Source organism: Geotrypetes seraphini, chromosome 8 (assembly GCF_902459505.1).
Source record: "Geotrypetes seraphini chromosome 8, aGeoSer1.1, whole genome shotgun sequence".
In the NCBI taxonomy this organism is placed as follows: Eukaryota; Metazoa; Chordata; class Amphibia; order Gymnophiona; family Dermophiidae; genus Geotrypetes; species Geotrypetes seraphini.
The window spans coordinates 94,102,237-94,117,560 of NC_047091.1; the positions used below are offsets into that span (position 1 = coordinate 94,102,237).

At 42.7% G+C, this 15,324-nt stretch overlaps 1 protein-coding gene across 3 annotated transcripts in view; it reads left to right on the plus strand.

Moving 5' to 3' along the window:
- Positions 1 to 15,324, plus strand: part of JSRP1 (junctional sarcoplasmic reticulum protein 1) — an 86,204-nt gene that overhangs the window by 62,579 nt on the left and 8,301 nt on the right. For all 3 annotated transcript variants that reach the window (XM_033953833.1, XM_033953831.1, XM_033953832.1), the window contains exons 6-7: positions 11,098 to 11,256; positions 13,805 to 13,899. In XM_033953833.1, coding sequence (XP_033809724.1) covers positions 11,098 to 11,256; positions 13,805 to 13,899 — 254 coding nt within the window. The remainder of the gene's footprint in view (positions 1 to 11,097; positions 11,257 to 13,804; positions 13,900 to 15,324) is intronic.

Sequence of the window (15,324 nt, forward strand, 5' to 3'; positions counted from 1 at the left end):
GGACAATAACCCATATTATATTAGCCTCTTAAACATGACTTAAAGGGCTCCAACTTACATTGTCTTGTCTTTTACACAGTGATACTTAGGTCAGCACAGGTTATATAGTAATGAGATGCAAAACATGCAGATGCATGTAAAGCAGCTCATTATTGTGTAAAAACCTTTGCAGTGAACACTGGGTGCACAGTGCAAGTTACATTATGACCATAAAATGATGGGAAAATAACTGCAGCCAAAAACGGGGGTTATTTTACTGTGCTGGGAGCCCAGTATAGAAGCCAATTTGTTTTCATCTTTTGACTTAACCTCAGGGTACTTCCAATTGGCTATGAAGGATGAAGATATCCCGAAAACCTCAGTGACAACACCATTTGGCCTTTTGGGAGTACTGGTCGACAAGTCGATGAAACCGTCCGCGCAATACATGGCAGCTGCGAAAAGGGCAAACAGAATATTAGGAATGATTAAGAAGGGGATCACGAACAGATCGGAGAAGGTTATCATGCCGCTGTACCGGGCCATGGAATACTGCGTCCAGCACTGGTCACCGTACATGAAGAAGGACACGGTACTACTCAAAAGGTCCAGAGAAGAGCGACTAAAATGGTTAAGGGGCTGGAGGAGTTGCCTTACAGTGAGAGGTTAGATAAACTAGGCCTCTTCTCCCTTGAAAAGAGGAGACTGAAAGGGAACATGATCGAAACATTCAAGATAATGAAGGGAATAGACTTAGTAGATAAAGACAAGTTGTTCATCATCTCCAAGATACAGAGAATGAGAGGGCAGTCTCTAAAGTTAAAAGGGGATAGATTCCGTACAAACATAAGGAAGTTCTTCTTCACCCAGAGAAAGGTGGAAAACTGGAACGCTCTTCCGGAGGCTGTTATAGGGGAAAACACCTTCCAGGGATTCAAGACAAAGTTAGACAAGTTTCTGCTGAACCGGAATGTACACAGGTAAGGCTAATCTGTTAGGGCAATGGTCTTTGACCTAAGGGCCACCGCGGGAGTGGACTGCTGGGCACGATGGACCACTGGTTCTTATGGATGTTACATCCTTTGTATGCAAAAATATTTATATTTGTGTTTACTTGAAGACAGTTTTTATTGAATCCTTTCATCTTTGTAACCATATTGTTCGTTAAATGTGTATTGTGCTCTTTTTCAAGCTTTGGAGTCCCCAATAGAAATGCTTTTTATTTTTAATTCTAATTGTGTAGGGCCCAGTCTCTGGTTTCTGCTTTCCTGTCTTTTCTTAGCTTTATGCTGTCCCCACTAGCTACTTGGTATAACACAGCTTGTGATCACCTGTTCTTTCTACAGTCTACACTTCCTCCTCCGTATTCGCGGGGGTTAGGGGCCCGCGAATAATATTCGGGCCAGTTCTGCCCTTAACCCCCCGCTTCCCCTGGCTATTTTTTAGCCCTGTGAGCCCCCCCTTAAGCCTTACCTGGTAGTCTAGCGGGTTTTCAGGCAGGAGTGATCTTCCTACACACCTGCCCCGTGCAGATCACTCACAGAAAATGGTTGCCTTGAGCTCCCGTAGTCTCTCGAGCCATTTCCTGTGAGCAATCTGCATGGGGCAGGAGCATGGCAAGATCGCTCCTGCCCCAAAAACCCGCTAGACCACCAGGTAAGGCTTAAGGGGGGGCTTACAGAGCTTAAAATAGCCCAAAAATGAAAATAATTTTTTTTGTTTAAAACCGCGAATAAGCAAATCCATAGATACGGAATTCGTGAATATGGAGGGGGAAGTGTATAAGTGCTTGTTCTTATCATGTGTTATTTGCTACATCATTTCCTTTAAGCCCTCACCATGACAACAGAACTGCTACCCCCCCTCAAACAGTCATCGGGGCACATTTGGACATGCCTTTTTTTAAGATGTATTTGTAACTAAAAGGTAAATGCTCTTCAGTAAAATTTCTTCATGATTGTTTCAGGTGGCTGTAATAATATCCACTCTGCTATCACAAGACTGCTAACTTCTCTCTAAACATTAGGTCTTAAAGTCTCTGTCTTTTAATAGGGGGTAACATTGGTCTGTTTTCTATTTTATTAAACTACTTCTGGTGATGACTGTACACTCCAATAGCAGTCACTTGCATTTTCAGGTTCAAAAATCCCTGTTTCCACTGACATCATCAGAAAGCAGCAGGGGTCATTTCCGGTGATATAGATAGGGGAGGTATTACTTTGGGGACAGGCAGAGGGCAGAGCTTGGATAAAGCTACCACCATTCATTACAGTGGGAGGGGCATGGACAGTGGGTGGGGCATGGATGAAGTGTGGGTGGGGCCTGAGTGGGATCTAACCCAGAAGTGAATTCTGATTTCCTGATCCTTATCTCACCTGTCAATTAGTTTAATGGATTGTGTACACCAGGGCTGCCCAAGTCCGGTCCTCAAGATCTACTGGCAGGCCAGGTTTTTAGGATATCCACAATGAATATGCATGAGAGAGATTTGCCTGCACTGCCTTCTTGGTATGCAAATCTCTCTCTCCTGCATATTCATTGTGGATATCCTGAAAACCTGGCCTGCCAGTAGATCTCGAGGACCGGACTTGGACAGCCATGGTGTACCCATTAATACTACTTTCATTTTTCAATTCTGTCAGTACTCTGGGATATATACCATCTGGTCCAGGCAATTTGCCTCATTACATCTTCCAGATTTACAGAGATTTGCTTTCGTTCTCTGACTCGTCAAGACTGAATGCCATTTTTGGCACTGGTATCTCCCCTACATCTTCCTTGGTGAAGACTGAAGCAGAGAATTAATTTAATCTCTTCGCTATGGCATTGTCTTCCCTTACCATCCCTTTTGCTTCTCGTCATTTAGCAGTCCAACTGATTCTTTTACTGGCTTTTTGCTTCTAATATACCTAAAAAAGTTTTTACTGTTTTTGCCTGAACACAGTCTTCTTTTTTTTTTTAAATCATATTTATTGAGGTCAACCAGAGTAAAATAGGAAGCACGGAGTGTCATATTACAGTCTTCTTTTCAAAGTCTCTCTTTGCCTTCCTTATCAGTGCCTTGCAATTGATTTGCCATTTATATTATTTTCAGTCCAATCCTTCCTCCATTTTCTAAAGGATTTTCTTTTAGCTCTAATAGTTTCCTTCACCTCATTTGTAAACCATGCCAGCTGTCGTTTGGCCTTCCTTTCTCCTTTTTTAACACATGGAATAATCTGGTCTGGGCTTCCAGGATGGTATTTTTGAATAACATCCACACCTGAAGTAAATTTTGGCCTTTACAGCTGCTCCTCTAAGTTTCTTTTTTACCATTCTCCTCATCACCATCACCTCCTGCACCAAATCATGTGCTCCTCTAAGGATCGGGTCTAGACTTGTTTTCCCTCTTCTTGGTTCCTGAACCAACTGCTCCATAAAAGATTTCATCAAGGAATTTTACCTCTCTAGCATGCCCTAATGTTACTTTTACCCAGTCAATAAATATCAGGGTAATTGAAATCACACATTATTGTTGTGTTACCCAGTTTGTTAGCCTCCATAACTTCTGATAACATTTCTGTATCTGTATAGATCTGAACACTCCTATCACTATCCTTTTCCTCTTTACATATAGAATTTATATCCATAGGGATTCTAAGATGTGTTTTGTGCCCTGCATAATTTTTAATCTATTCAGTTCAAGGCCCTCTTTAATGTATAATCACACATCCACCAATACAATCCATCCTATCACTACGATATAATTTGTACCCTGGTATGTCAGTGTCCCATTAATTATCTTCCTTCCACCAGGTCTCAGAGATGTCTACAATATCTATCTTTTCATTTAGTGCAGTATATTTTAACTCTCCCAACTCATTTCTTGGGCTTCTGGCAGTTACATATAGACATTTCAAACAATATTTGTTACTCCTATTTACAACTTGCTCTGCAATGAATTTGGAAATGTTGAACTGGGTTTTGGTGATGACAAATGCCTGCCTGAGAGGCTGGGGAGCCAATTGTCAGGACAAGGTATTCCAGGCCACATGGTTGGAGATAGAGGTCTCTTGGTCACTCGGAAATAAAGACTACCGTATTTTTCGCTCCATAGGACACACCCTAGATTTAGAGGAGGAAAACAAGAAAAAAAACATTCTGAACCAAATTCTCCCTGCCAGGCTCTGCACCCTATCCCCCCCACTGGTGGTCTGCAGTAGTAGGCTGGGACGGGGCACAGGGCAGGCAGGAACAGGGAACAGGGCAGGCATGCCCAGTGGACTACTGGCAGGCAGGCCTAGTGACCTAGTGACAGGCAGACAGGCCTACTGGCAGGCAGGCAGGGCCCCCCACCCAGAGGCAGGCAGGGAATCTACGTAAGTCTTAAATGGATGGCCTTCATCTGACTTCTGGATGGCCTACAGAATGCCTTTATATATCCTAAAGCTGATGGTGACAGAGAGCAAAGCCAGGGCAATGTACGCAGACACACTCACAATGCTGAAGACAGTGAAGGAAAGGAGGAAGAAGAGGCTGGCCCCAAACACTTTACCTGTCTTCTTTATGTCTCGCCAGTACAGCAGGTCAACTGCGGATCTGGACAGGCCCCTGTGGCCAGGCGGGGCCAGCTTGGCAGGCTCCTCTGAGATGCTACCGGGCACTGGGTGTTTGATGCGCAGTTCTGGGCTCCAGTTGGGGATTTTTATGCTCGGAAGCTCAGGGCTCCTCTCAGGACTCTTCGGGAGTTTTACATTTGGCACCTCAGGTGCCGGCTTCTCACGGGGAGTTTCTCGACTCCCTCTGATCTTAGGAGCTGGGCGGCGGCTGCTCTGGGCTGAGAAGGGAAATGGACAGTGAAGGGCGGATGGAAATTATCTCTAGTGCCGCCGGTTAAATCCAGCACCTCGCCGTCATCGTCTTGCTCCCAGAAGCGCAGCTGTCTTCCTCTTTCTCCTCCTCCCTCAGAGCAGCTCCCTTGTGCATTTTGTATTGTTTATGTATTTTTATGATGTCTGCTCTTGTCTTCCATTTGCCTGCCCAGTCTGTGAGCGGCTAGCAGACAATGGCAGCTCTGCCTGCAACCAGGTCTCTAAAGTGGACAAGAGATGTGCTATCAGATAGCGTTTCGAGGAGGCCAATAAGACAAAAGTTGTCCCTCCAGGGGGAGGGTTATATTCGCTCCATAAGACGCACCCTTATTTCCACCCACTTTTAGGGGGGGAAAAAGTGTGTCTTATGAAAAAAGTGTGTCTTACGAAAAATATGGTATGCATTTATCCCTGGAAGAATGCAGTCTATTTATACAGAACAAAACTACTGCAGCAGTGGTTTTTGTCAACTGCCAAGGAGAGACCAAGGCTTGAGATGTGTTGGCAGAGATGAGGATTCTTATGTCCTGGTAGAGCAACATCTTCAAGAATTGTTAGCAATTCATGTAGCTGGAGTGCATAATATCCAGGTAGATTTCTCTACCCACTATTTTAAGTTCTTGTAAACCGTGTCGAGCTCCATTCTCATGGAGATGATGTGGTATATAAACTTAAGGTTTAGATTAGATTTCTTAGATCTTGGAGAATGGAATCTAGTAGACCATGCCTTCAATTTTATAGTGTGGAAGTATGGCACTCCAGTGATAGACCTCATGGTGTTAAGCAGGAATGTCAAAGTGCCAAGGTTTTTCAGCAGAAGAAGGGACTTGTGATCAATGGGCATAGATATCTGATTCATCTGTGGCAACAAAAGAGTTTGCTGAATGTGTTATCTCCTTGGCCATTGGTGGATTGTGCCATATAGAAGATAGAGTCACCCAGATCCTGTGGTACTGTTAGTGTTGGATTTGCCAAGAAGTCTCTGATATGCAAATCTCATGAGGCCTCGAGTAGACAATTCCCTTCCTCTGCTTCTGGCGGGCAATCTGCTAGTCCAGGGAACAATTCAAATGTAGGATGCACCTCGGTTCTGCATTTCAGCTTGGCTTTTGAGAGGGTGAGACTGTGTAAGAGGGGTTACTCATCCAAGGTTATAGATATACTGTTGCATTCTAGGAAAAGCTCAAATTTATTAGCTTTTTTCAGGGTATGACTGATCTTTGAAGAATGGTGTTCAGATTAGAATAGTGTACCTCTAAGAGCATTTGTCTCATAGATTTTGGATTTTTGCAGGATGATATAGACAGGGGGTTGGCCTTAACTTCCCTTAAGCTACAGATTGTGGCTGTTTCTTGCTATAGAGATGTGATAACAAGTTGTTCCCTGGCATCACATCTAAAGGCAGTCAGATTTCTCAGAGGGATCAAACTATTTAGAATCCCTTGTTACCTTGTAGTGCCTCCTTGTGATCTAAATGGTGTTGGATAAAGTGCCATTTGAACCTCTTAGAGAAGCTATGCTCTAATCCCCCCTCTCCCCTGATATTCAGCCAGCGATGGTAAATATATATATATATATATATATATTTTTTTTATGCTTACCATCACCAGCTAGATTAGCCCCAGATATTCAATGTTTGGCCATATGTGGCACCAGCACTGAATATCCATGCAGTCCATCTTTGCTCAATGGGGCACTCTTTAAGTGGACTTGTTTGTGGCTCCTCACAATCACCAGTTGCCCCAGTTTTGCTCCAAACTTTACTCTCCTCTCTGTCTGGAAGCAGATGCATTTCTCCTGGATTGGACGGGTCTGTTTCTATATGCATTCCCTCCAATTCCTCTCATGTTGAGAGCTCTGTTCAAACTCAAGAGAGAAGCAGCCACCATGATTCTCATTGCTCCACGGTGGCCCAGGCAACATTGGTTCTCCCTTCTACTTCAACTCGGCTCCAGGGAGCCCATACCTCTTCCAGTATTTCCTACTCTGCTCACTCAGAATCAGGAATCACTTCTACATCTGTTCGTCAAATTCTTGATACATCCAGGAAACCAACCACTCAGCAATGTTATCAACAAAAGTGGACTCGGTTTTCTTCTTGGTGTCTTCTTCATCATCATGATCCAACTTTATTATCAGTGAATTTGGTGTTGGATTATCTGCTTCATCTGTCTAATTCTGGTCTCAAATCTACCTCTGTCAAAGTCCATCTCAGCGCTATTACAGCTTTTCACACGCCAGTCAAGGGTAAACCTCTTACTGCTCATCCTTTGGTCTCCAGATTCATGAAAGGACTTTTCAATGTGAAGCCACCATCTGTCGTCTGGTCCTTTCCAGTTTGATGAAGTCACCATTTGAACCAATGGCCACAGCTCATCTTAAGTTTCTCACCTAGAAAGTGGTCTTCCTTATTACTCTCACCTCTGCTAGGAGGTTCAGTGAGTTACAAGCATTAGTAGCAGATCCATCCTTCACAGTTTTCATCATGACAAGGTGGTTCTGGGTACACATCCAAAGTTTCTTACAAAAGTTGTCACTGAATTTCATCTCAATCAGTCAATTGTTCTACCAGTGTTTTTCCTAAGCCTCATTCTCAAGCTGGAGAAACCGCTTTACATACTTTAGACCAGTGGTTCCCAACCCTGTCCTGGAGGAACACCAGGCCAATTGGGTTTTCAGGCTAGCCCTAATGAATATGCATGAAGCAAATTTGCATGCCTATCACTTCCATCATATGCAAATCTCTCTCATGCATATTCATTAGGGCTAGCCTGAAAACCCGATTGGCCTGGTGTTCCTCCAGGACAGGGTTGGGAATCACTGCTTTAGACTGTAAACGGGCTTTGGCCTATTACATTGACCGGACAAAGCCACATCGAACATCTCTCCAACTTTTCATCCTAACAAGATGGGGCATCCTGTTTCCAAGAGAACGATTTCCAACTGGCTGACTGCCTGCATCTCATTCTTTTATGCTCAGATTGGACTGGCACTGGAAAGTCGTGTCACAGCCCACAAAATTAGAGCTATGGCAGCTTCTGTTGCTTTCCTCAGATCTACTTCCATTGAGGAAATCTGTAAAGCTGCCACCTGGTCCTCAGTTCATAAATTAACGAGATGGGCACTTCGGCCAATCTGTATTACAAAATTTATTCTCCTAAAGGCCAACACTCCCACCATCCCATTTCTGTTAGCTTGGAGGTCACCCATACATGAGAATATGCTGCCTGCTTGTTCTGGGATAAATCACAGTTACTTACCGTAACAGGTGTTATCCAGGGACAGCTGGCAGATATTCTCACAACCCACCTACCTCCCCGAGTTGGCTTCTTAGCTGGCTTATCTTAACCGAGGGACCACACACCCTATGTTGGGCAGGAAGACACTCACGTATGCACGGTTCGGGCTATCGTGAACTTTGTAAAGACTTAAAGTGGTGATGCACTTTTAAAGTGGTCCGTACAGGGCTCTGTCGGTGACGTCACCCATACGTGAGAATATCTGCCTGCTGTCTCTGGATAACACCTGTTACAATAAGTAACTGTGCTTTCCTGGCTGAGAATAGGATCTATGATGGCTGGAATAAACTAAAATGGAGTTTAAAAAAAGGGCAGCAAAGTAAGCTAATTATGAATGAAGGCTTATGGCACCATGGATCCCTTTTATTTTAAAATTTGTATCCTGCTTGAATACCTTTTTTTTTTTTTAAATTCTTTATTCATTTTTCCATCGTGCATCAAGTACACAATAATATATCAGTTAAAACTTAAAATACAACACTTGAATTTCTTTATAATAACATCATAAATACATAAATTTATACCCCCAACCATCTTACCTTCAAATATTTTAATCAAAAAATATTGTATAAATATTATATTCTTATCTATTGATTGAACCTTTAAAAGAACCCTCCACCCTATGCATACATATACTTTCAGAGGAAAATGGTGTCTAATCATTGCAATAACTTGTCAATGGTCCCCAGATCTTTTTAAAATTATTATAATTCTCTTTTTGTATGGCAATTGTTCTTTCCATTTTGGCTTGCGCCAGAAGATGTATGAGGAGAGACTGGAAGCCTTGAATATGTATACCCTAGAGAGGAAAGGAGAGATAGGGGAGATACAGACGTTCAAATACTTGAAGGGTATTAACGTAGAACAAAATCTTTTCCAGAGAAAGGAAAATGGTAAAACCAGAGGACATAATTTGAGGTTGAGGGGTGGTAGATTCAGGGGCAATGTTAGGAAATTCTACTTTACGGAAAGGGTAGTGGATGCCTAGAATGTGCTCCTGAGAGAGGTGGTGGAGAGTAAAACTGAGACTGAGTTAAAAGAAGCGTGGGATGAACACAGAAGATTTAGAATCAGAAAATAATATTAAATATTCAAGTTTTCAAGTTTAAGTTTCAAGTTTATTATTTATTCTTGATTAATCGCTTTCTCTAATTCAAAGCGATGAACTAGGCCAGTTACTGGGCAGACTTGCACGGTCTGTGTCTGTGTATGGCTATTTGGTGGAGGATGGGCAGGGGAGGGCTTCAATGGCTGGGAGGGTGTAGATGGGCTGGAGTAAGTCTTAACAGAGATTTTGGCAGTTGGAACCCAAGCACAGTACCGGGTAAAGCTTTGGATTCTTGCCCAGAAATAGCTAAGAAGAAAAATTAAAAAAAAAATAAAATAAAATAAAAAAAATTTAAATTGAATCAGGTTGGGCAGACTGGATGGACCATTCGGGTCTTTATCTGCCGTCATCTACTATGTTACTATGTTACTATGTAAATGTGACATAACGAATTCCACCAGAAGGTATAGTTAAGTCTACTGTAATTTTTCCAATTACTGGTGATATGTTGTATGGTGACTCCTGTCATAATCAATAAAAGTTTATTGTTGCTTGATGAAATTTGACTCTTTGTTCTCATTGACATACCAAACATAATTGTATCATATGATAATGCTACATTGTTTTCTAGTAAACAATTAATTTGAGACCAAATTGATTTCCAAAAGGTCATGATACAGGAACAATGAAATATTAAATGATCTAAAGTCCCTGCTTCCAGATTACAATGCCAGCATCTATTAGACTTAGAGCTATCTAACTTTTGTAATCTAACTGGGGTCCAAAATGCTCTATGTAAAAGGAAAAGCCAAGTTTGTCTCATAGATGCGGACATTGTACATTTCATTCTCCAAGACCAAATTCGTGGCCATTGAGACACAGTAATTTGATGCTTTATCTCAATGCTCCAAATGTCCCTACGTCCATTTTTAGGTTTTTTTTCTTACAAATCCGTTTATCAATTTATACCACTGTGCAGCCTGGTGGCCCAAGAAGTCCACCTGAAAGCATAAAAACTCCAGACTATACTGATTATTAAGATTTTTCCATTCAGGGAACCCCTCCTGAATAGCCTGCTTCAGTTGCAACCATCTAAAGCTTTGTGATTTATTTATGTTGCAACTGTGAAAAGTCAAGCAGCTTACCATTTGAAATAACATCGTCCAAAATTCGTATACCTGCAATCATCCAGTGCTTCCAGATGACCTTAAATCTGCCAATTTGAATCTTGGAGTTTAACCATATAGTTTGATTTGTTGATTTATAGATTGGAATAGGTGTTAAATTACAACATATAAGAGAGTTTTCCATGTATCCATAAATATTCTATTATCTTTATACAATCTAGGCATTTTAATACTAAACATTAAACTTATTATGAAAGGGAATTATAATGGCAAAACAAGGGTGATACTGAAAATACTGCTTTGATTAGTCACCCATCAACAATCTATAAATTTTTGTATATATAAAAAATGAACACACAAAATATGATACGTGGTTTGCGCATGCATCTGAATAACTCTGCAGCGATCCGTGTAGTCACTGTGGGGCGTGCCTCCGATTGCAATAATTTGCATGAGGAGGCTTGGCGAATCAGTCACCCGGCATTGGATCGGATCGGATCGGATCATCCACAGATCGGATTCGTAAGGTTAGTGAATTCCCCCCCCCCCCCCAAATCCAGAGAAAAAGGAAGACTATTATCAGGAACTATCTATATGAGCTTTCCCAAAAACCTAAAAACAGGTGCTCTTCAAAAGCCTGTACTTTGATTTCTGGCTGTAAGAAACTGAAAAGTTCAAGTTGTAACTGAAAGGAAAATGTGCATGGTTCATTCTTTATTTTTAACCTGGTTTTGTTTTCTTACACTGAAATGATAAATTATTAGTGTAATTTTCCTTGCTGTTTTTACCCTAAGATTCTAAGACCAAGCCTGTGATCGCTATGAAGAAGATTGAGCCCAGCACCTTGGGGCCAGTGAAGGAGGACGAGCCCTGGGAAGGAGTCACACTCAATAAATGCTTGATTGTGGCCTCCTTTGTGGCCCTCTTAAGCATGGGCTTCCAGATCTTGCAGGGTAAGAGTCCCAATGAGGTGCATTGTCACCCATCAGATTTTTCTAAGGGAAAGATTTCATTATTCAAATTGGCATTTAATCTTCCTTAAATTGTCACTGAGGCACATCAGACTCCTGATTCTCCTTTTCTGTTCTCTTAATCCCCTTACTCTTCAGTGTGTCATTTTTTTGTCTTTCTGTATGTATGTTGCTTTTCTACAATGCTATACTGTATATAATTGAATATAAACGGGGATTTTTAGGCCAAAAATTGGCCCAAAAATGGGGGTCCCGGGCTAGTGCCCCCCCTCCCAGAATTATTGCAGGCCACCACCAGGCTCTGCACCCTATCCCCCTCCCTGCCCTGTCCTCATATCTCCTCTGCCGATCCCTGGTGGTCCAGAGGTGCAGCGGGCAGGAGCAAGCTTTCCGCGCTCTTGCCCCACTGCTAACCCGATCGAAGGTAGCTGCTGCAAGATCGGGTTTCTTCAGCTGCTGAGCAGCACCGAGAAGGAGCACACTTTGGCGCTCCTGCTCGGTGCTGAGTGGCTTCTTAACTGGCTCCTGCAAATTCTCACACACATGATTTAATGAGACAGAGTCAGCATGGGTTCAGACAAAGGAAGTCTTGCCTCACCAAGGCCCAGATGCACTAAAGTCAGCGATCATTGCTAAATCAATTTTGACTGCTTTAGCAACGATCACACAAAATGGCTCACCGCGTGTTTTTCCCCTCGCTCAACCATTTTCCAATCCAGCAATGCAAATTAGCTAGAACCCCATGCAAACTAGCCAAGTGATTGATGCACTAACATTGCTTGGCTATGCACAAAAATACCTAGGGGTTTTAGTGATCTAAAAAAACCTGACCAATCACTTACCTGTCACCAATAGTTTTTTTCTAATGGGCACAGATGCTGTGTGTGTATTACACACACACACACAATACCTGTCTCATTAAAAAGAAAAAAGCATCCCCTCCCCCCATGCCAATGACTACCCTCCCCATCATCCTCATGATGCACCAGCACTGGGAAATAACCCCCACCCCTGTGGAAGCAAAAATGACAGGAGGGATGCTCACTCCCTTCTGCCATGTCGACCCCACCCCCGACATGAGAAAAAATAGCAAGAGGGATGCTCACTCCTTTCTGCCAACAGAGGCCCCTCCTGTGCCAGGCAGCCCACCTCCAAACCATCCCCTACCCCTATCTTCCACCTTCCACACACACACAAAAAAAGGAGAGATGTCCACTTCCTCCTGCCAGCCAAATAGCATATAGCCGGCTATCTCCCATTCCCCAGATTGTACGGTGACCACCAATATTCATCGGTGGCCGGCTAAGGCTAGTGGCTAGATAGACCACCTAAAATGCAGGTCTATGCCAGGCAGCAGCTGAATATCAGCTCGGCGGGCTAAGTCCGTTGTGGCAAACCATGACCCAGATATCCATTGCCAGTGGCCAAATATAACCCCCCCTCCCCCAACGTTGAATATTTGGGATTGCCAGGGACTGCAAAAGACAGCCTGGCTGCCTCCCATGGTCTTAGTATCAATCTCCTTGAATGGCCAAGTCTTTCCCATAACAAACTCCTTAAAAATTCTAGGAGTGACACTTGACCGCAACCTTACCCTCGAAACACACACCGACCTTCTGGTCAGAAAAAGCTTCTCCACCTTATGGAAGCTAAGATCCATCAGAAAGTACTTTGACGCTTCCTCATTCCGCTTACTTGTGCAATCCTCCATCTTAAGCTTACTCGATTACTGCAACATCATCTACCTGGGATCTTTCAAAAAAACCATTCAAAGACTACGAATCATCCAAAACTCGGCAATCCGATTATCTTCAGACTAAAAAATTGGGAACACTTAACTCCCTACTACCAAAAACTCCACTGGCTACCCTTGGAAGCAAGAGTGCAATTCAAGTTCGCCTGTTTCTGTTTCAAATCCATCCTTGGTTCGGCCCCCCTATACTTGGTACCCCATTTTATCTTAGACCACCCATCCAAACACACACGCAGAACCCATCTGTTTAGCCATCCAACTCTAAAGGCCTGCCGTTACAAAAGATACCTGAATAGAACTCTCGCCTTCCAAGCAGGTCAGCTTAATAATTGGCTGGCCAACATTATCTCACGCGCTTCATCCTACCTAAACTTCAGGAAACTACTAAAAGCTAATCTATTTAACCGATTTATAACCTAAGACCTCTATGCCCAACCTATGGCCCCATTTTATCGCACCTGTATCCTGCTTACCCATTTAAACTGTATCTTCATTTGCTGATTGTACAACCCCCCTCTCTGTTATACCTATATTTATTCACTGATTGTACCCCTTTGTTATACCTATATTCATGGATTGAACCTTTACGCAGACTGTCCTGCCCTTCTTTGTTGTACCTATTTTCTCTGACTGTACTTATATGTGCTGATTGTCCAGTCCTTCTTTTGTTGTAAACCGCCTCGAACTACTACGGCTTTGGCGGTATATAAGAAATAAATTAGTAGTAGTGGGCCCAGAGGAAACAAAATTCTGAACTCAGTTTTTCATCTTTTGCAGATGCTGTAGAATCAGAAGACGAAGTGCTGGAAGCAGATACCATACTATGGACTCAGCCAGAGAGCAGCCCAGTAGAAGATATGGCTGAGAAGCTGGTAAGGAGAGGGGCAGAGACCAGCTAAGGCCTTAGGGGCAGAATGTATTGTCCTACTAAGTCTCTAGGGATGATGACAAGGTAGCTATGAGTGAGGAGAAAGGGCAAATCTCCAACACAGACCCAAAGCAGCTCTGCATTGTTTGTATATCTGAATAAGATTTTCCTTGGATTTTTCACATTCTTTTTTATTATGCCTCTTCCTTCCTTGCCATTTTTAAATTGGTTTTTCCTAGACTGTTCTTCAGCTGCCTTTGTTACATGGATCAGTGCAATGTTTGCATGGAGTACTCTGATGAAGATCCTCTCTTTAGTTGTCTTGCTGTATTCTGCTCTATGATCAATGCATGCATACAGCTCTGCTATAGATCCGTTTTTCAGTTAGCTGCGTTATATTAATTCTTTATGGAATTATCTCCCCCATGACCATAAGTACATTCAGGAAAATGTGTAAAAACTGAGTATTTTAGTTTGCTTTAATTAGAAGATGATAATGCTCATTCATTCTTATTGTCGTTTGGCAGGGCTTTCTTTTGTTTTTATTTGTAATGAATGAGTTGGTTTGGCGAACTGAATTTTGTTCAGTTTGTGCTGTTAATGTTCTTCTACATTATTGCGTATGTTTCCAGTGCAAAGGGAACATGAGTCTTGTGGATTATTTACCTCTACCTGAAAGTTTTTACAGAAGGAATCATCTACAGCTTTTTAGCTCTGCCTCCTTGTGTCAGTGAGTAGTCCCTATTCCTCAGTTTATCCTTTTGCAAGCTAGCTGAGAAGGTGTCTTTTATTTTGCTCTGCAATTGATTTATTATTTTTGGGTTTTAATCCAAAGTGTGAGGTTTCACAGTGCCCCAGATATTTCCAGGATTTCTGGGACAGCTCTGCGTGGGAGAAGATACAGTCTCTAATTCAGAGAACTGTAGCCAAGGGGACAAGCTTTTTGAGGGGCACCTACCTAGCTGCCCTGCATTAAAACTTAAAGATAGCTTGGAGTACGTTCCCCTGGGAGCTCAGCTCGTCCCTGATTTATCAGGTGCTTGAGCACAGGTTGAGTGGCCCCGTGTTGGTCCAGAGGGTTGTAGAGGATGCTGGCTGCCCCCCTCCCCCAAAGACATGTGAGGAACTAGTGGAGTCGAGTTTAAGGTTTCAGGCTCTTTGAGCCTGCCTAAAAGGCAGCCCGAAGATATAAACTTCTGGAAGATCTTCTATGCTTGTCTGAGGCAGGAATCTTCTCCTTTGTCCGGCTGCATTGTGATCCATTCACTGGTGATCTCTTGCATTGATTATTGCAACGCTCTTTATAAAGGCATAACAAAAGAGGAAATCAGACAGCTACAAATTGTGCAAAACACATCCATTAAAATTATCCACAATGCTAAAAAGTTCTATCACGTTACCCCACTACTAATCAAAGCCCACTCGTTAC